The sequence below is a fragment of the Oncorhynchus kisutch genome, linkage group LG26 (genome assembly GCF_002021735.2).
Source record: "Oncorhynchus kisutch isolate 150728-3 linkage group LG26, Okis_V2, whole genome shotgun sequence".
NCBI classification, from domain to species: Eukaryota; Metazoa; Chordata; class Actinopteri; order Salmoniformes; family Salmonidae; genus Oncorhynchus; species Oncorhynchus kisutch.
This window is the reverse complement of record NC_034199.2, coordinates 30,069,723-30,093,431: the sequence shown is the minus strand read 5'-3', so window position 1 is coordinate 30,093,431 and position 23,709 is coordinate 30,069,723. Positions and strand designations below refer to the sequence as shown.

General features: G+C 42.3%; 2 protein-coding genes across 5 annotated transcripts; one reads left to right on the top strand and one right to left on the bottom strand.

Moving 5' to 3' along the window:
* LOC109870810 (guanylate-binding protein 1-like) lies at positions 1 to 13,469 on the bottom strand. The gene is made up of 11 exons (XM_031805595.1): positions 13,041 to 13,469; positions 10,671 to 10,875; positions 9,952 to 10,079; positions 9,236 to 9,345; positions 8,882 to 9,072; positions 8,495 to 8,737; positions 2,738 to 3,018; positions 2,340 to 2,552; positions 2,104 to 2,206; positions 1,749 to 1,942; positions 1 to 1,596 (listed from the first exon to the last, which is right to left on the bottom strand). The coding sequence occupies exons 2-11, from the start codon at positions 10,864 to 10,866 to the stop codon at positions 1,375 to 1,377; spliced, it is 1,881 nt and encodes a 626-aa protein (XP_031661455.1). The 5' UTR covers positions 10,867 to 10,875; positions 13,041 to 13,469; the 3' UTR covers positions 1 to 1,374.
* LOC109870807 (guanylate-binding protein 1) lies at positions 13,426 to 23,374 on the top strand. Of its 4 annotated transcripts, none has more exons than XM_020461443.2 (11): positions 13,426 to 13,788; positions 14,105 to 14,304; positions 14,480 to 14,607; positions 14,751 to 14,860; positions 15,297 to 15,508; positions 16,015 to 16,257; positions 18,366 to 18,646; positions 18,761 to 18,973; positions 19,206 to 19,308; positions 22,164 to 22,288; positions 22,449 to 23,374. In XM_020461443.2, the coding sequence occupies exons 2-11, from the start codon at positions 14,133 to 14,135 to the stop codon at positions 22,932 to 22,934; spliced, it is 2,073 nt and encodes a 690-aa protein (XP_020317032.2). In that variant the 5' UTR covers positions 13,426 to 13,788; positions 14,105 to 14,132; the 3' UTR covers positions 22,935 to 23,374. The 4 variants fall into 4 exon arrangements, with proteins under 4 accessions (XP_020317032.2, XP_020317031.2, XP_020317033.2 ...); XM_020461442.2 differs by having other exon boundaries at positions 13,461 to 13,788; positions 14,081 to 14,304; XM_020461444.2 differs by lacking the exons at positions 22,164 to 22,288; positions 22,449 to 23,374 and adding an exon at positions 19,574 to 21,593 and having other exon boundaries at positions 13,507 to 13,788; positions 14,081 to 14,304.
* Positions 23,375 to 23,709: the final 335 nt, after the last annotated feature.

Genomic DNA, 23,709 nt, shown 5'->3' with positions numbered 1-23,709 from the left:
AACATTTTAAACAGTTTTATTTAAAACTATACTAACTATATGAACATGTCACCAAATAACTGATTAAAACACACTGGGGTAGCACCATGTTGTAGCCGAAGGAGAGCTATTTTCCATCCTCCTCTTTGTACATTGACTTCAATACAAAAGCTAGGAGGCTCATGGTTCTCACCCCCTGACATGATTTTACACAGTAATTATGATGACTTCCGGAGGACAGTCTCCAACCTATCAGAGCTCTTGCAGCATGAACTGACATGTTGTCCACCTAATCAAAGGATCAGATAATTCATCTAGTACTGAAAGCATAAGCTACAGCTAGCTAGCATACAAACTGGTGAGTAGTTGACTCAGAGATATAAAATAGTTGAACAGTTTTGAACAGATTAATTTATTCTAAATTAAGGAGAAGCAAAAGAGAGAGAGAGCTAGCTAGCTATATTTTGTTGTATTTTTTTTCTCACTTTCACTTTCTTAGCTAGCTAATGGAGCTAGCTAATTTAGCCTACTCAAACACCCTGCTCATAAAGAGAGGAATTCTATTTATGCTAGCTAGCTGGCTAAGGCTATCCAACACTGGAACTCTTCCAAGTCAAGGTAAGCTTTCGGTTTCCTTATTTTATTGCCACTGGGGCCCGCCGGTGTAATTGCTATACTGCTTGCTGTACACTACTGTGTCAGTGTAGTGGGTTTACTAACTCGTTAGTTCCAGTAGCTATGTTGACAATGATGTTAGCTAATATGGTGACAATAGCACACACAACAGTATCATCGGCATACCAAGTGCAGGTTACAATTTAACAGACAAGTTGATATTGTTCATGTGAAAAGTACAGGACCCAGAATTGACCCCTGCGAGACACCTTTCATAATATCCAGGAAACCTGATTTAACACCATCAGTAGATACACATTGAGTTCTATCTGTCAAGTCATTTTTAAACCAGTTACATGCAGGCCAATTGAGGAAAGCCTCTAAATTAGCAGTGAGTGATCAACAGTATCGAAAGCTTTTGACAGGTCAATGTTGCCTATTAGCCATACAGTTAACCACATCATTTATAACTATGGATGCATAACTATAACTAGGGAAGCATGTCTGGTGCAATAAGTAGATCATTTAGGCACTGATCAATCTTTCAATATTAGAAGGTAATAGTAAAAAAAATAAGCTTAATTAAAGCTTTCCTTTAATTTTTTTGTATTGTAGTCTAAACTAACATAACACCAAAGAAATACAACCTTACTTAAGTGCTTAATCTAAAGTAAGTCAGTCATTAACTTCAATAAATACTGATTGAATCAATAAATGATTAAACTTGTCTATGAGAATAATACTAATTTGATAGTTTATCATTCTCCTTGAGAACTTTCATCAGAACAACTTTGAAAATAATTTCAAAGCTATTCCTCCAATTTTGGGGAATATTCCTGGTAGGAACATTGTAGCTGCAGTCCCAACAGTATCCAGAGCCTTGCTAATGAATGATGGCCTATTCTCTACCTCTTGTGCCTTCGCATCCTTAAGGGCATCTATCTCTCTTTGCATTTGGCTTGCTTTGTCATCAAATCCTTGCTGGAGGAGATCACTCTGCTCCTGAAATGACAAATAAAGTTTGCCACATACAGTACATCACATACACAGTGTATAACTGACAAATGCAGTGTACACAGACACACATCGTATTACTACAGGTACTGTAGTTTTAAAGTGTACTTCTCAATGTTTGTGTTTTTTTTTATTCCTACCTTCAGTCTGGCCTGTAGAACTCTATCGTGCTCTGCTATGGCATTTCTGCTGTCTCTCTCCATCCTCTCCATCAGCTGGTTCACATTCTCCTCATACGTCCTCTGCTGGTCCGCTCTCAACCTCTCCTGGACAACCAGCTGCTCCTCCATGGCTCGATTCTCCCGCTCAGATGCCTCCCTTCTTGCTTGCTCGGCTAAAGAGGGAGAGAGTATGAGTGACAGAGAGAGACCAAGGGAAAGAGAGAGTGATAGGTAAGCCTTCATGTGGTGGTCACTAGAATGTTGTCATCAGGTTGTGTGTTGTCATTTTAGCACACTGATTTGGCAGATGTTAGTTTTATATTTATAATATCACCTTCTGCTCTCTGCTCAGCTTCAGTGAGAGACTGGTCTGCTGACAGGATGGCCTCACCAATGCTGGCCTTCCTTTCCAAGTACTCCTTCAGTACCTCTTCACCCTGGAACCACCACACATAATATATAACTTTCAACATCACATCAGTGCATTCATAACTCCTTTGACAAGCATCCACAAAACATGATAATTACATAATATTCTAAAATAGCTGAAGCACCACCTCCCCAAAATACCTTCACTCCCCTGCCTCCCTCCGATCTGTATTCGCTGGTGGCCAGTTTTAGGTCATTGCAGTACTCTTTGTATCCTCCAGGGGTCATGTAGGAGCCATCCCTTATTTTCTCCTCCAGGGGGGCAAAGATGCATTCGATTTTGGACTCGCATGACTTCTGGGACTCCTTGTAGTTCCTCTGACAGATCTTCTCATACTCCTCTTGAAGCACTTTCTATAGAAAGAGGTTGGTTCAGAATGTACCAGAACAAACCAGAATGTCTTGGTTGAGTTGAGGTAATAAAATGGTACCATAAAAGGGATAGTTCACCCAAATGACAAATTAACCTAATCTTGTCAAAGACATGTATCATTAAATGTAATATTGACTCATTGAATATAGAATCTATATTCCCATACCATGAGCTCCAACTGGTACTTCTGGTCCTCGTCTTTGAAGGAGTTGTTGATGAATATGGCCACAGCCTCCTTCTCCATGACAGCATGCACTTCAGACAGCTCCTCTTGGGTCTCTGTGGGGTAGGCCACCCAGTCAGCCATGCCCTTCTGGTAGTGGGCCCTGGCCCTCTCGATGGCACTGGAGTTCTCAATTTGGGCCAGCGCCAACACAGCATTGTCCAGGCAGGGGATCTGCCCGCTCCGGATGGCAGACACATATGTCTCTGCCAGGTTCCCCAGAACTGCAGGAGAGAGAGGGAGAGAGTGAGTGAGTGAGCAGAATCTGCATATATACACTCAGTGGCCGGTTTATTAGGTTCACGAAAATACACTGCTCAAAAAAATAAAGGGAACACTAAAATAACACATCCTAGATCTGAATGAATTAAATATTCTTATTAAATACTTTTTTCTTTACATAGTTGAATGTGCTGATAACAAAATCACACAAAAATGATCAATGGAAATCAAATTCATCAACCCATGGAGGTCTGGATTTGGAGTCACACTCAAAATGAAAGTGGAAAACCACACTACAGGCTGACCCAACTTTGATGTAATGTTCTTAAAACAATTCAAAATGAGGCTCAGTAGTGTATGTGGCCTCCACGTGCCTGTATGACCTCCCTACAACGCCTGGGCATGCTCCTGATGAGGTGGCGGATGGTCTCCTGAGGGATCTCCTCCCAGACCTGGACTAAAGCATCCGCCAACTCCTGGACAGTCTGTTGGTGGATGGAGCGAGACATGATGTCCCAGATGTGCTCAATTGGATTCAGGTCTGGGGAATGGGCGGGCCAGTCCATAGCATCAATGCCTTCCTCTTGCAGGAACTGCTGACACACTCCAGCCACATGAGGTCTAGCATTGTCTTGCATAAGGAGGAACCCAGGGCCAACCGCACCAGCATATGGTCTCACAAGGGGTCTGAGGATCTCATCTCGGTACCTAATGGCAGTCAGGCTACCTCTGGCGAGCACATGGAGGCCTGTGCGGCCCCCCAAAGAAATGCCACCCCACACCATGACTGACCCACCGCCAAACCGGTCATGCTGGAGGATGTTGCAGGCAGCAGAACGTTCTCCACGGCGTCTCCAGACTCTGTCACGTCTGTCACATGTGCTCAGTGTGAACCTGCTTTCATCTGTGAAGAGCACAGGGCGCCAGTGGCGAATTTGCCAATCTTTGTGTTCTCTGGCAAATGCCAAACGTCCTGCACGGTGTTGGGCTGTAAGCACAACCCCCACCTGTGGACGTCGGGCCCTCATACCACCCTCATGGAGTCTGTTTCTGACCGTTTGAGCAGCAACATGCACATTTGTAGCCTGCTGGAGGTAATTTTACAGGGCTCTGGCAGTGCTCCTCCTGCTCCTCCTTGTACAAAGGCGGAGGTAGCGGTCCTGCTGCTGGGTTGTTGCCCTCCTACGGCCTCCTCCACGTCTCCTGGTGTACTGGCCTGTCTCCTGGTAGCGCCTCCATGCTCTGGACACTACACTGACAGACACAGCAAACCTTCTTGCCACAGCTCGCATTGATGTGCCATCCTGGATGAGCTGCACTACCTGAGCCACTTGTGTGGGTTGTAGACTCTGTCTCATGCGACCACTAGAGTGAAAGCACCGCCAGCATTCAAAAGTGACCAAAACATCAGCCAGGAAGCATAGGAACTGAGAAGTGGTCTGTGGTCACCACCTGCAGAACCACTCCTTTATTGGGGGTGTCTTGCTAATTGCCTATAATTTCCACCTGTTGTCTATTCCATTTGCACAACAGCATGTGAAATTTATTGTCAATCAGTGTTGCTTCCTAAGTGGACAGTTTGATTTCACAGAAGTGTGATTGACTTGGAGTTATATTGTGTTGTTTAAGTGTTCCCTTTATTTTTTTTGAGCAGTGTAGTTGGCTCCTATAGACAGTGTGTCACGTTGCTGTGACTTGCTATATAAAGCAGGCAGACATTGAGGTATTTAGTTACAGTGGTTTTTCCTTTAAAAGTTGCAGTGTACTGCGGCACAGCTTGCATGGTGCCACAGAATTCTATGGCACATTATTTAAGTGCCAACCACTGGTACATGAGGACATCTTTGAGAAGCATTTGATAGCCTTCAATAGTGGCTGTACTAGAGAATTTAAAACCTTTTTTTATAAGAACATAGTATATGGGACTGATTTTAAGAAATGTTGCTTAATTAATTAGATTAATATTATGGTGTTTCTATTCCCCAAAAAAGGTCAGGAGTAGGCTACAGTACTTAAATCTCTGTGTCGTGCGGGCACGCTGGAGCCCGGGGTTCATTTCACTGACAGGGAGGAAGGAGTAGGCTGTCCTTATAAATAAGAATTTGTTCTTAACTGACTTGCCTAGTTAAATAAAGGTTACACTAAGAGCATTACATTTCATAGCATTGTAGTCTAACCAATGCCCAATCAAAGAGTCAGTGAAAATAAAAATCTCATTGATTTATCAAGACCAGTCCCCATGCCTGTCTCAGAGCAGCGCGAAATGATGCTAAAATAGTTGTAGGCTATTGCTTCAAATCCTATCCTAACTTCAATATGCTCTTTAAATAAATAAGACCACCACTTTTAACAGCACATTACTCAACACTAGTGAGACTCATGTCGCCTACGGTAGGCCTACAGTATATTGAAAAATATGACGTGACTCTCCAAGTAATCTTTGTACATGTCTCCCTCACACAGGTACATATATTTTATGTATTATTATATTTAACTAGGCAAGTCAGTTAAGAACAAGTTCTTATTTACAATGACACCCTAGGAACAACAGATTTTTACCTTGTCTGATTCGATCTAGCAACCTTTCAGTTACTGGCCCAATGCTCTAATCACTAGGCTACCTGCGGCAGGAGGATTGGACTGGAGGATTCTATATTAAAACCAAAAGCCATCTCATGGGTCTCCAGGTGGCAGCTGGCACGGGTATCGAACCTTGCGTCTGTAGCAACGCATTTTGCACTGCGGGAGCCCCTATCCACTCCGGAGCCCCCATCCACAAAGTATCAAAATACAGAGAGGTGTTGGTAAAGGTATATTGTCCTGCTAACATCCCATAATACTGTACATGGTGTCCAGGTCAGGATAACCAAAACATGTCTTTATTAAAAGGCTATCAGAAAGAATGTTGGTACTTATTTATTTTGATCCAAAGCCATGAATGAGTGAGTTACTCAGCTTTATGTAGGTGCCGCTAGATGAATGTGCCATCAACTTGATAATATATAACGATATTTATCCTTGGGGTCCCTTGATACCAATTGGGCAAAGTTTGAAAGCCACACTTTGTGGAATCAATGCCCCAAAGAATTTAGGCTCTTCTGGATAAAATTGGGGGTCCAACCCGATTCCTGATGGGCGTACCTAATAAACTGGACACGGACTAACTTATATACAGTGCATTCATTCAAAGTATTCAGACCCCTTGACTTTTTCCACATTTTGTTACATTACAACCTTATTCTAAAATTGATTAAAGTTGTGTTTTTTTCCCTCATCAATCTACACACAATACCCCGTAATGACAAAGCAAAAACAGGTTTAGAAATGTTAGCAAATGTATAAAAAAATTCAAAACTGAAATATCACATTTAGGGTCGTTGTCCTGTTGGAAGGGGAACCTTTGCCCCAGTCTGAGGTCCTGAGCGCTCTGGAGCAGGTTTTCATCAAGGATTTTTGTACTTTGCTCCATTCATTTTTTTTGCATTGATCCTGACTAGTCTCCCAGTCCTTGCCGCTGAAAAACATCCCCACAGCATGATGCTGCCACCACCATGCTTCACCGTAGGGATGGTGCAAGGTTTCCTCCAGACATGATGCTTGGTATTCAGGCCAAAGAGTTCAATCTTGGTTTCATCAGACCAGCGAATCTTGTTTCTCATGGTGATTGCTTTTATTAAATATGTTTATTTTGGTTTATTATGTGCTGAATTATATTGTTTTATACACGTGATGTTTTTATTGTAATGTATACAGGGCTCTCTTGTAAAATGGATTTTTAATCTTAATGTGACTCCTTGTTTAAATAAAAGTTAAATAAATTTTAAAAATCTGATTGTCTTTAGGTGCCTTTTGGCAAACACCAAGCAGGCTGTCATGTGCCTTTTACTGAGGAGTGGCTTCCGTCTGGCCACTCTTCTATAAAGACCTGGTTGGTGGAGTGCTGCAGAGATGGTTGTCCTTGTGGAAGGTTCTCCCATCTCCACAGAGGAACTCTAGAGCTCTCTCAGAGTGACCATCGAGTTCTTGGTCACCTCCCTGACCAAGGCCCTTCTCCCCTGATTGCTCAGTTTGGTCAGGTGGCCAGCTCTAGGAAGAGTTTTGGTGGTTCCAAACTTTTTCCATTTAAGAATGATGGAGGCCACTGTGTTCTTGGGGACCTTTAATGCTGCAGAAATGTTTTGGTACCCTTCCCAGATCTGTGCCAACACAATCCTGTCTCTGAGTTCCTTCAACTTCATGGCTTTTCCTCTGACATGCACTGTCAACTGTGGGACCTTATATAGACAGGTGTGTGCCTTTCCAAATCATGTCCAATCAATTGCATTTACCACAGGTGGACTCCAATGAAGTTGTAGAAACAAGGATGATCCATGAAAACAGGATCCACCTGAGCTCAATTTCGAGTCTCATAACAAAGGGTCTGAATACTTATGTAAATTAGGTTTCTGTTTATTGTAATAAGTTAGCAATAAAATAAAATGTTTTTGTCATTGAGGTATTATGTGGAGATTACTGAGAAAAGTATATATAATCAAATTAGAATAATGCTATAACATAACAAAATGTGGAAAAGGGAAGGGGTCTGAATACTTTCCGAATGCACTGTATACATACATACATACATACATACATACAAAACATTAGAAATTGCATGGGTCGTACTCTTATTATAATAATTAACTGTGTACAGAACATTAGGAACACCTGCTCTTTCAATGACAGACTGACCAGGTGAATCCAGGTGAAAGCTATGATCCCGTATGGATATCACTTGTTAAATTCATTTCAATCAGTGTAGATGAAGGGGATGAGATGAGTTAAATAAGGATTTTGAAGCCTTGAGACAATTCGAGACATGGATTGTGTGAGTGCCATTCAGAAGGTGAATGGGCAAGATAAAAGTTTTAAGTGCCTTTGAACGGTAGTAGGCACCAGTTCGTGTGTGTCATGCAAGAACTGCAATGCTGCTGATTTTCTCAAGAGTTTCCAGTGTGTATCAAGAATGGTCCACCACCCAAAGCACAACCAGCCAACTTGACACAACTGTGGAAAGCATTTTGAGTCAACATGGGCTAGCATCCCTCCCTGTGGAAAGCATTTTGAGTCAACATGGGCTAGCATCCCTCCCTGTGGAATGCTTTTGACACCTTGTTTTTTTCCATGCCCTGACGAATTGAGGCTTTTCTGAGGGCAAAGGGGGTGCAACTCAATATTAGGAAGGTGTTCCTAATGTGTTGCACACTCAATATATAGTTGTGGTAGTGATGGATGTAGTAGCGATGGAAGTAGTATAAATAGTAGTGCTACTTGTAGAAGAAGTAAATGAAATTGTAGTAGTTGTAGTGGTGCTGGTAGTAGTGGTGGCACACTGGTGGTAGTAGAGGAATTGGTTGTAGTATCAGTGGTAGTAGAGGAAGTGGTTGTAGTATCAGCTGTTGTACTTTAGTATATTTGTTGTATTATAATAATTATACTCACGTCTGCCGGTAACTTTCAGGCCCTGTTTCAGGGTCTTGGTCTTGGCCTCATTGAAGACGTGGTCACAGAACTCCTTGGCTTGCTCCACAAAGGCAGGCTCCAGGTCAGCGTCGGTCAGCTCCTCCATACGTCTCATTTTGTCTCCGCTGGCTGGCCTCTCAAACACAAAGCACCAGCGAGGAGAGAAATAGTTCCGCAGGCAACTACGAGGCAGGTTGTACTGCTGAACCTTTGCACTTTGACCTTTTGTAAAAAGAAAAAATATTCATATCAGCCTAAATGAACAACTTCTATGTGCGCAACAACGTTTTATGTTTATGTATGTATGTATTCATATATTCATATTTACTATCATCAATCCAGTTATGTACTAGTTAGTATTCTCACCTGTTTTCAGTTTAAGAGCGTTCTCCAGGTACTCATTGGCTGTGATGGGTCTCCCATCAACCTCCAGGGTCAGGGTGAAATCTCTGACTGTCCACACAAAGGAAGGAAAGTAACGCAGGTACTCTGAAGATTCCTCCCCGTCTCGCTGGTTGGACTTCACCTTGATGTGCTCTGTCAGTTCTGTCACATAGCTATAGCAGTTGGTGTTGAGGACAAAATGAACCCAGATATACTAACATACAATATAGTGCTGAGTGATTAGTGCTTTTTGAAGTCGGTTCGGTTGTTGGGGATGAAATGAACCCAGACATACAACACTACACTATATTTCTTTATAGGCCTGCTGAAGGATACTGTAGTTTCTCCAGGGCGTTGTTGTCGATGGTTCCCATGCTGTTGTACACCAGAGTACTGCTGAGCAGGACAGCCAGGGAAAAGATCCAGTTGTCATTCTTCTCATCACCCTGCAGACACAACAGAAGGAACACATTGGTACTCTGTTCAGACTAGAGTGAAATTAAGTCAGTAACTAAATGTCTACTCCATACGCCGTTTTATGGGCTCCCTACCTAAATAAAGGTCAAAGCTGGAATCCTTAATTGAAACATTAACCAAGCCACACCCTGCCTCAGTTTTGGTTAAAAAAAAGCTAACAAAAAAAGAGCTGAGGGATGGGCCTGAAGAAATGTAACCACTGAAATTCATAGACTGAGCTATGGGTGCAATGACTCACCATCCGTGACATCATAATTGTAGTTAACCATGATGTTATACAGAGTTTATTTACATTTACAAACATTGGAGTAAAACAAGCTTATATTTTGGGTTCTGATGGGGTATGACAGTTGAACTAAGCTCATGGGTCCTTATTTATTTGTTATACTCTTTAGAATCAATGGGTATACATCATACATTTGTAAGTCAGACATTATATACAGATGATGACATCAGCTATCAGTACTAGACACAGTTTATTGAGATAACATTGCTATGGGTAAAATCCCATGCTATATTCTGTCATCTAAACAATCTGAACCATAAAAGGTTTTTGATAGAGAGTGACCTCCCACCTTCTCCACGTCCCCCAGCCCCTCTGTATCCAGCAGCACCAGGGTGTGGTCTCTTTTGTCAGGGTGAGGCACACACCACATCCAGATGCCCTTAGTTTTGGACTGGATGGTGGCTCCCAGGGCAAAACCTTGAGGACAGAGGATAAAAACGGTTCTTAGGATGGAATCTGTAAAGAGGCAGCAGGATGTAAAGTGGTAACTCAAGGCTGCTGGTTTTCAGATGAACATGTTTGTCTAGTTATACTGTATATCATACTGACAGACTGAAAGTGAAACTAACAGCCAGTGCAAAACGGCACCCTGATCTACACAACCCACCTAGAACAAATGTGGTTGGAACAAAATGTGTTTTTGATGTTTGCTCTGCTGTCTGGTTGTATGTTATGGTGTAAAACAAAGAGAAACTGTAGTTTCCACAACGCAATAACAGGATGTGTCGAATTTCCAATTTTGGAGAGAAAAAAACATAGCATAATGTGTTCAGAACAGGACAAATCTGTACTTTGGTGCAGCAAATCTGTCTCTAACTCTGAATGACAAATGCAGTACATAAGTTAAGATTTTCTGTTTCACATTTCTATTACCCTATCTTTATGAGAAATAATGATCTTATACATAATCATTCCTTATCCATATAACAGTGTTGAGGTCATGCATATTGTTATGTACATTGTTCGGACTTTGGACCATAGATTAAAAAAAATGCTTGAGTGGTTCACCTTTCCTCTCTCCAGCCAGCTTGTTCATGAGGTAGGACTTGCCGGTGCGGTACAGCCCGACCACCGACACCACTACCACATGCTGGTCAATCTGGTCCAGGATGTCCAGTGCACTGCGGACCACACGCAGCTTCCCATCATTGTCGTTCTCTATCAGACATACTGGTTCCTTCATGGATACTCTCTGGCCTGTCATGATGCTGACCTATAGAAACAATGGCAACAACACACAATAACTTTTAATTGGGTAGGGTACTGTGTCTGTGTCACAGTCCCTACAGACTTTTTTATTGCAATTAAAATGTAATGTGATAAAGGAGGCACAGGAACAGGTGATAAAGAGTGAATCAAGGCTTATCAACAGATTGGGTGGACAGTGACAAAAAATATATAATAAATTCAGGCCCGGTCCCGGCCGTTCTGTCGCCCTAGGCTAGACAAAATAAATTGCCTCTCCTATACCCCACAAAGCTAGAATAGTCCCAGAAAGCAAAGACGTTGAAAATACATCTAAAATACTATTTTCCAGACATAAAAAATAAATGTTAAAAAAAATTGGGTCATTTTTCGGTTCTGAATGAAAGTTGAAAATACCATCTATTTTTCGACCAAATCAAGGCCGGTCCGGACTGGACAATGTCTGAACCAAACAGACGTCTATGATTGATTCAAGACATCCAAAAGACATCAGTGTTTGTCCGTGTTTACTGGGATGTAGCCTACAGCAGTGGTTCCCAAACTATGAGGGCGCAAGGGGTCGGCAGAAGGGGTGCGGGGTGTGGATTTGGCTATTTCAGCTACACCCGATTCTGATAGGCGTATCAAATCGAGCACACAGCCATGCAATCTCCATAGACAAACATTGGCAGTAGAATGGCCTTACTGAAGAGCTCAGTGACTTTCAACGTGGCACAGTCATAGGATGCCATCTTTACAACAAGTCAGTTCGTCAAATTTCTGCCCTGCTATAGCTGGCTCGGTCAAATGTAAGTGCTGTTATTGTGAAGTGGAAACGTCTAGGAACAACAATGGCTCAGCCGCAAAGTGGTAGGCCACACAAGCTCACAGAATGAGACCAGCAAGTGCTGAAGCACGTAAAAAAACCTGTCCGAATACATAGTGCCAACTGTAAAGTCTCTATATAGAGTTCCTTCGGAAAGTATTCAGACCTCTTTACTTTTTCCACATTGTTACGTTACAGCCTTATTCTAAAAGGGATTTTTTTTAAATGCTCAGCAATCTACACACAATTACCCCATAATAACAAAGCGAAAACAGATTTAGACATTTTAAATAAGTGAAATACCTTATTTACATAAGTATTCAGACCCTTTGCTATGATACTAGAAATTGAGCTCAGGTGCATCTGTTTCCATTGATCATCCTTGAGATGTTTCTACAACTTGGAGTCCATCTGTGGTCAATTCAATTGATTGGACATGATTTGGAAAGGCACACGCCTGTCTATATAAGGTCCCACAGTTGACAGTGCATGTCCGAGCAAAAACCAAGACATGAGGTCAAAGGAATTGTCCATAGAGCTCAGAGACAGGATCGTGTTGAGGCATAGATCTGGGGAAGGGTACCAAAACAATGTTGCAGCATTGAAGGTCCCCAAGAACACAGTAGCCAAAACTCTTCCTAGAGCCTACCGCCAGGCCAAACTGATCAATTGTGTCTCTTTTTTATAGTAGCTATCTAACATTGTTAGCTACATTTTCACCTGTCATTGTTAGATGGTTAGTCTGATGTTGGTAGCTACTTGTCATTTCGTTTCAGTCATTGGATTATTATAACAGATGAAAGCTGTATATCTCGTTCTGCTATTGCTAAATGAATGTGCCTTCTTAGTATTGATGCCATTGTATTCATGTTTATTATTTCCAGACCACATCTTGTATGGATAAATGGACAGTTAATTGGAGTTTTAAAAGCTGAGTGGCATGTCACAGAATTGCAAACATTTAACCTCCAATCAACATTAAAGAACCCTAAACTGAGGAACTGTCTTTCTCACCGTCACTCTATTAGGAGTACAATCCCCATAACTTTACCTACTCAATCAGTGTATAAATTCCAGAGAGATCACCCTCTAATTCAGTCTCAATACAGTACGTTTTGTCATACATTTTATGTCCAGCATGTAGACTACAGACAAATTCACATACTGTTTCTACTGTAGGCTAAATCATGTGGCAGATATAGCCTTTGTCAGAAGATTTTTTCTGGTTATCTAATAAATGAATTAACCGCAAACGCCTACATTATTAAGGATGGATCAAGTATTTTTCATATAACCAGTCAACTTGCAAATCAATATGTAAAAAAAAAAATAATAATCCTAAATGTAAGTAGTGCAAGGGAGTTTACCTCGGCAAAGCTGTAGTGGGTTATTATTCAGTCTGTGGTCAGCGTTAGGATAGTTAAAGAAATATGTGATTTATAAAAGTCCCTGCTCTGCGCAGTTATTCATTAAATGCCGCGATCACGTGCTAGTGGGAACTAGAACATTCCGAAATGTCAGACTTCCTTCCTAACTGGTTGAATCGCACGTATATAATGGTGCGTTCACGACAACTGGGAACTCGGTAAAGAAAAAAAACGAGGTCAAATCATGTCATGATGTCAGTTATCTTCATGTCGGAAAGTAGGAGCTCTAGAAAGAGGCACGATTTCCCGACTTGGAATTCCGAGATGGAAATAAATCTCAGTCGGAGCTCGTTTTTTCCTCCAGATTTCCCAGTTTACTTGAACGCTCTGAAGTCAGAGATTTCAGAGTTCCGTGTTTTTTTTCTCTCCAGTTTCTAGTTCCGACTACCACGTGGAAGTGGCATTATTCCTAGTTGAACAATAGCTCGATAATAGGCTCAATAACGCCATTCACAATTGAATATTTCTATTGCATTTCCTTCTGACATTTTGAAAGATTTTGTTGATGATTTTAAAAGGAGTTTGCGTCAGTTCAATCTCATATTGGGCTGGTGAAAAAAAGTTAACAGAAAGAAAGCCTAGGCAACTTTCACTTTCTGTTTCGCAGCAAATAAATAGCCAGCAGGACACTGTTCCTCTGCGATTAACCTCAGTTGGTTTGGAGAGGATTTGTGGATGAGTCGTTTATGTAAGTAGGACCGACGAATGCTGTACCATAGCAGGAAACCATTACATTTTTGCAGACGAATTTCATAATGAAATTGAAGCTGTCATTGGACAATAATTTAACTTCACTTTAACTAAATGTTGGTATGCATATGGCTAAGCTGTTTCATGGTGCAGATCTTTTTAATAATATATTTGCATGGCATATGCAGTAGACTATATTCACATTGTGAGCTTAATTTATAGAAGGAATCGATAATAAACGTATATAAATATTTCACCTGAACTATATTTAATTGATATTTTTATTAAAGATTGACTATTTCTGGGAGCTGTAGGCCAATCATCCTGTGAAATCATTTGACGATGGATTCCCCAATGTGCCTGGTCGAAAACGCCGACGGCGAGCTTCATGTAGTTCCTGGTGCCATCGAGTACCTGATGGGACTGAACCAGCAAGTCGTAGTGGTGGCGGTGGTCGGGCTGTACCGCACCGGCAAGTCCTACCTCATGAACAAGCTGGCTGGAAAGAGACAAGGTGAGACTGATGCTGAGAAACAAATCAAAATGTACAGACTGGTTTGACCATCAGCTGTACCTCAATAGTCAATGCCCAATTAAATGTTTATTTTCATCAGTACACACACTGGTTTAGAGAATAAATTGTATTACATAATTTTTTTCTGAAATTGGTCTTTGAAATATTGATTTAGGTTTTGCCCTTGGCGCCACCATCCAATCTAAGACTAAGGGAATCTGGATGTGGTGTGTGCCTCATCCTGAAAATAGAGACCACACCCTGGTGCTGCTGGATACAGAGGGGCTGGGGGATGTGGAGAAGGTGAGAGGTCAAAGTTCAGTCTCTTTAGAATTCACATTACTAATCAGCACAGTGAACACATATCTAAACGCACACATTTTAAATAATTTCATTACATTTCGCCAGATCACAAATACATGTTGCGGTTGTCATACTTGTTTCAGGGAGATTCTAAGAATGATGCCTGGATCTTCTCCTTGGCCATTCTGTTAAGCAGTACTCTGGTCTACAATAGTCGAGGGACCATCGACAATCAAGCCGTGGAGAACCTCCAGTATCCTTTAAACCAATATCTATTTCCCCATGGAAAACCTCCCAGTTTTCTTTCCTATTGACTTTAAAAGGTGGACAGGTCACATGGGTAAGGGATATTTCCCCCAACCAGCCCATTTCTGGGAAGTCCCTCTCATATTGAAAGTGAAAGTGCTGTATGTTTGTATATCTATTGGATGCTGAGCAACATGTCCTTATAGACCTGGAGCAATATATTGTGTTACTGACAGCGTTTAATTATGTGTTTGCAGAATGTTCAACACACTGTACTTTGTTGTATCCATTCCCTTAGGGGTTACTCAGTGCATGTGGACACAGTCCACTCAAAATGAAACTGAAATGACTTGTATGCTATAACTGTTGAAAAGCAAGTCCTTGTACAACTGTAGCAGCTACTTTGGTAGATTTGATCAGTCAATCCTCAACCGGCCCTAAAGATATGTGAGTGAGCTGACAGAGCGGATCAAGGTGAATTCTTCCAGTGCAGCTTCATCCTCTCACGATGACGAGGAAGGAGGGGACGCCCAGTTTGTGCAGTTCTTTCCAAATTTCGTGTGGACCATCAGAGATTTCACTCTACTACTCGAGATCGACGGCAGAAACGTCACCGAAGATGAGTATCTGGAGCATTCCCTGGAACTCAGAAAAGGTGACATTAGCACTAGCCACCGCCCCAATGATCAACTGTGCACAATGTCTCTAGAATAGTGCTCCCCATGAACATTTATACAATTGGAACAATCATTCTCACAAGAACAGAGGTTGAAAAACAAGAAGATTGATATTTGCTCTGACACTTGCTAAATTACACGTTATAAAATCATTCCTATGAAAATGTATTGTAGGATTACACTCATGATCAAACAGACTCATAAATCAAGTGACACAATTATTTTATCCAGTTTGTTTATTGGTCATAAAGTCTTCTGCCTTAAGTTCATTTATGCATATCTCTATATATGCTTGTCTGTTAATGATTGTTATGTTTGGATGGTGAACTAAGGGCCAGTCTCCCAGACACAGATTAGGCCTCCAGACGAGATTCTCCATTGAACACACGTTTGTGTGCAGGACAAGGCCTAATCTGTGTCTGGGAAACTGGCCCTAAAAATAGACTAATGTCAACTGTAATGGTGAATGCTGACTATCATTCAGGTGGGGGTAAAAAGAACCTGATGTACAACCTCCCACGAGAGTGCATCCGGAACTACTTCCCCTCGCGCAAGTGCTTTGTATTCCCCACTCCTACAACTCCTGCCAACATGCCCCATCTGGATTCCATGGACGAGGCTGATCTCTGTGGAAGCTTCCGAAAGGTTGCAGATACTTTCTGCCGCTTCATTTTCCAGGAGAGCCGTACAAAAACTGTCAAAGGGGGCCATAAAGTAACCGGGAGAAGTAAGTAAAAAATCAGCAGATTCTGCACAGATGCATTAAGTGTTTCAATAAGCATTTCTCTATGGCTGGCCATGCTTTCCTCCTGGATACCCCAACCCCTGCCAACAGCTCCGTACCCCCCGCAGCTTCTTGCCCAAGCCTCCCCAGCTTCTCCTTCACCAAAATCCACACAGCAGATTTTCTGAAAGAGCTGCAAAACCTGGACCCGTACAAATCAGCTGGGCTAGACAATCTGGACCCTCTTTTTCTAAAATTATCCACCTCCATTGTTGCAACCCCTATTACCAGTCTGTTCAACCTCTCTTTCGTATTGTCCGAGGTCCCTAAAGATTGGAAAGCTGCCGCGGTCATCCCCCTCTTCAAAGGGGGTGACATTCTAGACCCAAACTGTTACAGACCTATATCCTTCCTGCCCTGCCTTTCTAAAGTCTTTGAAAGCCAAATTAATAAACTGATCACTGACCACCGTACCTTCTCCGCTGTGCAGTCCTGTTTCCAAGCTGGTCACAGGTGCACTTCATCCACGCTCAAGGTACTAAACGATATAACCGCCATTGATAAAAGACAGTACTGTGCAGCCGTGTTCACCGACCTGGCCAAGGCTTTCGACTCTGTCAATCACTGTATTCTTATCGGCAGACTCAACAGCCTTGGTTTCTCAAATGACTGCCTCGCCTGGTTCACCAACTACTTCTCAGACAGAGTTCAGTGTCTCAAATCGGAGGGCCTGTTGTCCGGACCTCTGGCGGTCTCTATGGGGGTGCCACAGGGTTCAATTCTCGGGCCGACTCTTTTCTCTGTATATATCAACGATGTCGCTCTTGCTGCGGGTGATTCCCTGATCCACCTCTACGCAGACGACACCATTCTGTATACATCTGGCCCTTCTTTGGACATTGTGTAAACAAACCTCCAAACGTGCTTCAATGCCATACAACACTCCTTCCGTGGCCTCCAACTGCTCTTAAACGCTAGTAAAACTAAATGCATGCTTTTCAATCGTTCGCTGCCCGACTAGCATCACTACTTTGGACGGTTCTGACTTAGAATATGTGGACAACTACAAATACCTAGGTGTCTGGCTAGACTGTAAACTCTCCTTCCAGACTCATATTAAACATCTCCAATCCAAAATTATATCTAGAATCGGGTTCCTATTTGGCAACCAAGCCTCCTTCACTCACGCCGCCAAACATACCCTCGTAAAACTGACTATCCTACCGATCCTCGACTTCGGCGACGTCATTTACAGAATAGCCTCCAACACTCTACTCAGCAAACTGGATGCAGTCTACCACAGTGCCATCCGTTTTGTCACCAATGCCCCATATACCACCCACCACCGCGACCTGTATGCTCTCATCGGCTGGCCCTCGCTAGATATCCGTCGCCAGACCCACTGGCTCCAGGTCATCTATAAGTCTTTGCTAGGTAAAGCTCCGCCTTATCTCAGCTCACTGGTCACGATAACAACACCCACCTGTAGCACGCACTCCAGCAGGTATTTCTCACTGGTCATCCCCAAAGCCAACACTTGCTTTGGCCGCCATTCCTTCCAGTTCTCTGCTGCCAATGACTAGAACAAATTGCAAAAATTGCTGAAGCTGGAGACTTATATTTCCTTCATTAACTTTAAACATCAGCTAACCGATCGCTGCAGCTGTACATAGCCCATCTGTAAATACCCATCCAATCGACCTACCTCATCCCCATATTGCTTTTATTTTCTGCTCTTTTGCACACCAGTATTGCACATCATCTGCACATCTATCACTCCAGTGTTAATTTGCTAAATTGTAATTACTTCGCTACTATGGCCTATTTATTGCCTTACCTCCTCATGCCATTTGCACACAATGTATATAGACTTTCTTTTTTCTATTGTGTTATTGACTCTACGCTTATTTATTCCATGTGTAACTCTGTTGTTGTTTGTGTCGCACTGCTTTGCTTTACCTTGGTCAGGCCACAGTTGTAAAAGAGAACTTGTTCTCAACTAGCCTACCTGGTTAAATAAAGGTGAAATAAAAAATATTTTTTTTTAGCCTATGTTATTGTACCACCAAATGTTTACACTTATCTTTCTTCCCGCCTCTATCTGATTGCAGTGCTCGGCCACTTGGTTAAAACCTATGTGGAGACCATAGCCAAAGGCTCTGTGCCCTGTCTGGAGAATGCGGTGCTGGCCATGGCTCAAATTGAGAACCAGGCTGCTGTGGATGAGGGCCAGGCGGTATACCAGAGCGGTATGGAGGAGGTGAAGGCCTTATTCCCTGTGGCCATGGGTCAGATTTCAGCTCATCACCTCCGCTCAGACCACCAGGCCACGCAGGCTTTCATGAAACGATCCTTCAAAGACAAAAATGGGGATTTCTTGAAAGCGTTGGCGGTAAGGGTCATCATTTCAGATCTGTGCCTGGTACAAACACTGCCTTAGTTCTTAACTCTGTCAAGGACCACTTTTTCTACAAATGCTTCCCCAAAACAGTCTTGACTCCTGCAGGTGGCCATTGCAAAGCACTACGCTGACCTTCTCATCCAGAACGAGGATGCCTCAGAGAAGAAGTGTGCGGCCCTTCTGGAGAAGCTGTCTGTTCCGATGGCCCAGAAGATTAAGGAGGGGATCTATGCCACACCTGGAGGATATGAGCTTTACTGCAGTCACCATGACAACATGGTGGCACAGTACCGGGCCAAGCCTGATAAAGGAGTTCGGGTGAGAATCCTTGCTAGGGCTGAAACATTCATCAAAAAATCCATATTAAACACTGGAGCTGTTCTCATCTTTCAGGCCGATCCACTTAGTTTCAATTTCGTAGATGGATTGCTGTTTCTATCAACCTCTTATGATTAGCTTCCATGTTAGCTTCCATCTGCAGCATCATACCAGAAACAGATTGCCATCAACCAATGATAAAACATGTAGCCTTTGGGGGTGTTTTCTACAGGCTGAGGAGATTCTTGAGCAGTTCCTGAGGGATAAGAGTCTAGAGAAGAATTCCATCCTGCAAGCTGACAAAAAATTGACCGAAAATGAGAAAAAGATCCACGGTAAGTCCAAATTATAGCATCGGGATTTTATTATCTGGTTGCATTCAGTTTTCTGGTTGGAGTGACTTCTCACAATAAATTGGTGATAATCTTGCACGAAGTCAACATAGATCTGGGATGTTTGAAAGAGTAATCTAAAAGTTATGGCCTACTCCAGAACATGGAAAAGATCAGGGGCTGTCTGTTGACTCCATATGAGAGAGAACATGAGTAGTCCAGAAGCTAGAGTGTTTTCCTACCACAACTCTTCCTTTGGACCATGCAGAGGAGAAGGAGAGATCAGCTGTGCTGGAGCAGGAGAAGAAGGCTGCTGAAGAGAAACGGTTGGAGATGGAGCGCACCATGGAGGACGATCGCAGAAGCAAAGATGAGAAGTTGAAGCAGATGGAAGAGAAGATGAAGGAGGAGATGAAGCAACAGGAACGGGACTTCCACAGGGCCTTGGAGTGCAAGATGCAGGAGCAGAAGGATCTGCTGGAGAAGGGCCACAAGGAGAAGGCTGACTTAATGAGACAGGAGATAGAGGAGTTCAAGAAGAGCAACAAACCTGAGAAGGAAGGAGGTGGTTTCCTTGAGTCTACAGTCATGCCTGTTCTTCGACTTGGATTGGACGCTGCCAACACTTTCTTTCAATATAAGCTCATGAGGGGAGCTTTTATGAAGTAGAAACATTGTGTATTACTTGAGCATGTACACATTTGTTTGCTTTTATCTATCAATGTAAAGCGGAAAGTCAAATTGATAGTCATGCTTAGTATCAGTATAAGCTTTATATGCAAGAGCAATGTATTATTTTTCTCATACAGTATATGTATTTACAGATTTTGGTGAAATTATCACTGTACTAGTATAGCACTTAAATCTAGAGGCTTTAATGAAAACATTTCTAGACTAGTAACTAAGACTTTTCTTTAATCATAATATACACTGAACAAAAATATAAATGCAACAATTTCAAATATTTTACTGAATTACATAGGAAATCAATTAACTTAAATAAATTCATTAGCCATAATCTATGGATTTAAATGACTGGGAATGCAGATCTGCATCTGTTGGTCACAGATACCTTAAAAAAAGTAGGGTGTAGACCAGAAAACCAGTCAGTATCTGGTGTGACCACCATTTTCCTCATGCAGCACAACACATCTTTGCATAGAGTTGATCAGTCCATCATTGTTGTCCCACTCCTCTTCAATAGCTGTGTGAAGTTGCTGGATGTTGGCAGGAACTGGAACACAATGTCGATCCAGAGCATCCCAGAACTGGGCCATTTTCAACTTCCAAAAATTGTGTTCAGATCCTTGCGACACGGGGCCGTGCATTATCATGCTCAAACATGAGGTGATGGCCGCGGATAAATTGTACGACAATAGGCCTCAGGATCTCGTCACAGTTTCTCTGTGCATTCAACTTGCCATCGATAAAATGCAATTGTGTTTGTTGTCCGTTGCTTATGCTGGCCCAAACCATAACTCCACCGCCACCATGGGGCACTCTGTTCACAACGTTGACATCAGCAAGCCGCTCGCCAACACGACACCCTACATGCTGTCTGCCATCTGCCCTGTACAGTTGAAACTGTGATTCATCTGTGAAGAGCACACTTCTCCAGCATGCCAGTGGTCATCGAAGGTGGCCAATCTGCAGTCAGGTCAAGACCCTGTTGAGGACGACGAGCATGCAGGTGAGCTTCCCTGAGACAGTTTGTGCAGAAAGTGGATGTGGAGGTCCTGGGCTGGTGTGGTTACATGTGGTCTGCGGTTTTGAGGCCGGTGAGACATACTGAAATTAACATTCAATTGGTGGACATTCCTGCAATAAGCATGCCAATTGCATGCTCCCTCGACTTCAGACATCTGTGGCATTGTGTTGTGTGACAACTGCTCATTTGAGTGGCCTTTTATTGTTGCCAGCACAAGGTGCATCTCTGTAATGATCATGCTGTTTAATCAGCTTTTTGATATGCCACACATGTCAGGTGGATGTATTATCTTGGCAAAGGAGAAATGCTCACTAACAGGGATGTAACATTTGTACAAACAAATTGAGAGAAATAAACTTTTTATGTGTATGGAACATTTCTGAGATTTTATTTCAGCTCGTGAAATATGGGACTTACACTTTACATGTTGCGTTTCTATTTTTGTTCAGTCTTGTTTTTATGGTCTTATATTATTTGAGAACGTTGTCTATTGATGCAAAATATGAATCATTTGGATATTATCATTTGAAGTTGTATATAAAATGCATATCAGTTTATAAATAAATTGTTTTGAATCCAATTTGAATCTTTTAGTGTTTATGTAAGTAGTAGTAGTCTGTTACTGACTCGCATCTGGAAAATCCCATTTATACCTTCGGGGCCTGACGCACCTCTTTTTGTTATTATATATTTTTCATTGAACATACAATCTACCTGCAGTGAGTCGCTCAACATTTAAATTACATTCAGTCATCTAACAGACTCCCATCCACAGCGACCCACAATATCAACCAGGGTGCCGACGTGCAGATCTTCCACTAAGTCCAAATGGGGACCCGAACCAGCCACCTATCGGCAACTGGCCCAAGTTCCCAAACGCTAACCCAAGTTAACCCTCCAAGTTCCCCCCCAACATTTCCCCGACAGCTGCCTCTTAACCATCCAAGACGTCACCCCCCCTCAAGCCACCAACAAAATTAACAAAAGAGAAAAACAAAGGAAAACAACAATGCAAAAATGAAATACATCAATCCTCTTACTTTTATCTCAGATACTGGGTCACATTTTGGTGTTCAAATGGTTTTCAGACCATGAATCAATCAGTTTGCACTTGAGAAATAGCCATTGGCTACTGTCTTTTCTGACACAGAGGAGCAAGAGAAGAGAGCCCTGGCTGAACAGGCAGTGAAGATGGAGGCAGAGAAACAGCACCAGTTAGAGAAACTGATCCAGGAGAAGGAGAGGAGTCATCAGGAGGGAATCTGTCAGCTAGAGGTATGTATGAACACTGGGAACCTATAGTATACCATATCTCATAAAATTATATTTTATATTTTTTAACTATAACCACAGATTGTAGTAACTGAGGGAGGTAAACACAGTAGTCTTTGAGAAAATGCAGATTGCTTTTTATGTTGTCCCTCTGTGATTTTAGACTAAGATGGTCCAGGAGGCGAAGGAGAAGCAACATGAGTTGGAGAGAGCGCTAGATAGCAAGCTCCGTGAGCAGGAAAAGCTGATGGCTAAGGGCTTCACAGAGAAAGAGGCAGCCATGAAGGAGGAGATACAGAGCCTGAGAGAGAAGGAGGAGGCCAAGCGTGAGGAGAAGGAAGAGCAGTCTCGTAACTTCAGAGCCATAGCACAGGGTGTCATGGAGAGTGTCAGCAATGGCTTAGGTCACTACTTTAACTATAAGAAAGCCCGTGAGCAACGCAAGGCACTTGTGTTCAAGGAGCAGGTCAGATTCAATCTCAAATCAGGTGCGGTTGGCAATATCCCTGATAAGGAGGGCATGACACTCAAGCAAGACAAGACGGCCACGCCCAAACTCGAAACAGGAGCAGTTGGCAACTCTAAAGACACAACTCTGCCCAAAGTCAACACAGGTACAACTGACAAAAGCCCTGGCTCAGAGGTCTAAAGGATTCACCAGAGATTGGTCAATGGTCCAGATCAGCAGCCACACCTTTCTCCAGTCTCAGCATTAACCAGAAGAGCTACTAGGAAATGCAACAGAAAGACTGCTGTGCAACAACAGCACAATTTGGCCAAACCAGCTGTGACTTCACAGACGTCAGTTCCTCAGTTTATAACCATTGATTTCTCATTCTGATAATATTACATCATATTTTAAAGTTATTATAGATCAATCTTTAAATTGGAGAGTTAATTTGTGTTTTGTTCTTGGATGTAGTGTAAAATAAATGAGCTTGCTGAACTTGTCGATGTCAAATGTGTTCTATATTATACGTAAGGCTAGAATGGAACTGCTCATCTTCAATGAGCTTTTCACTTCAGGGTTGACCATTATCATGTTTTGTAATTGTGATTTCTGTTTGAATAAACCTTGCTTCATCTCTATTCGATAACTTTTCACATTTTCTCTGATAGGGTTAAGGATGACGCTAAACCTGTTTAAATAGAGATATTGATCAATGGGGAGAACTGATGAACTGAACACCAGCTGAATCTCTACATGGAAACAAAAGCACAAGCATTCACATGAAAAAGAGACATCCTGTCTTTCAGTCACCTCATATCAATTTAATCAAATACAAATGTGTACATCAGCAGCAGGACAACAAGAGGAACTTTAATTAAGTCTCTACTCAGATGATCAGTACCCAGATCAGCTTTAGGGCACGGACGAGACATGCAGGAATGATTTTCATATAAACTACTGATCTTCATTAATC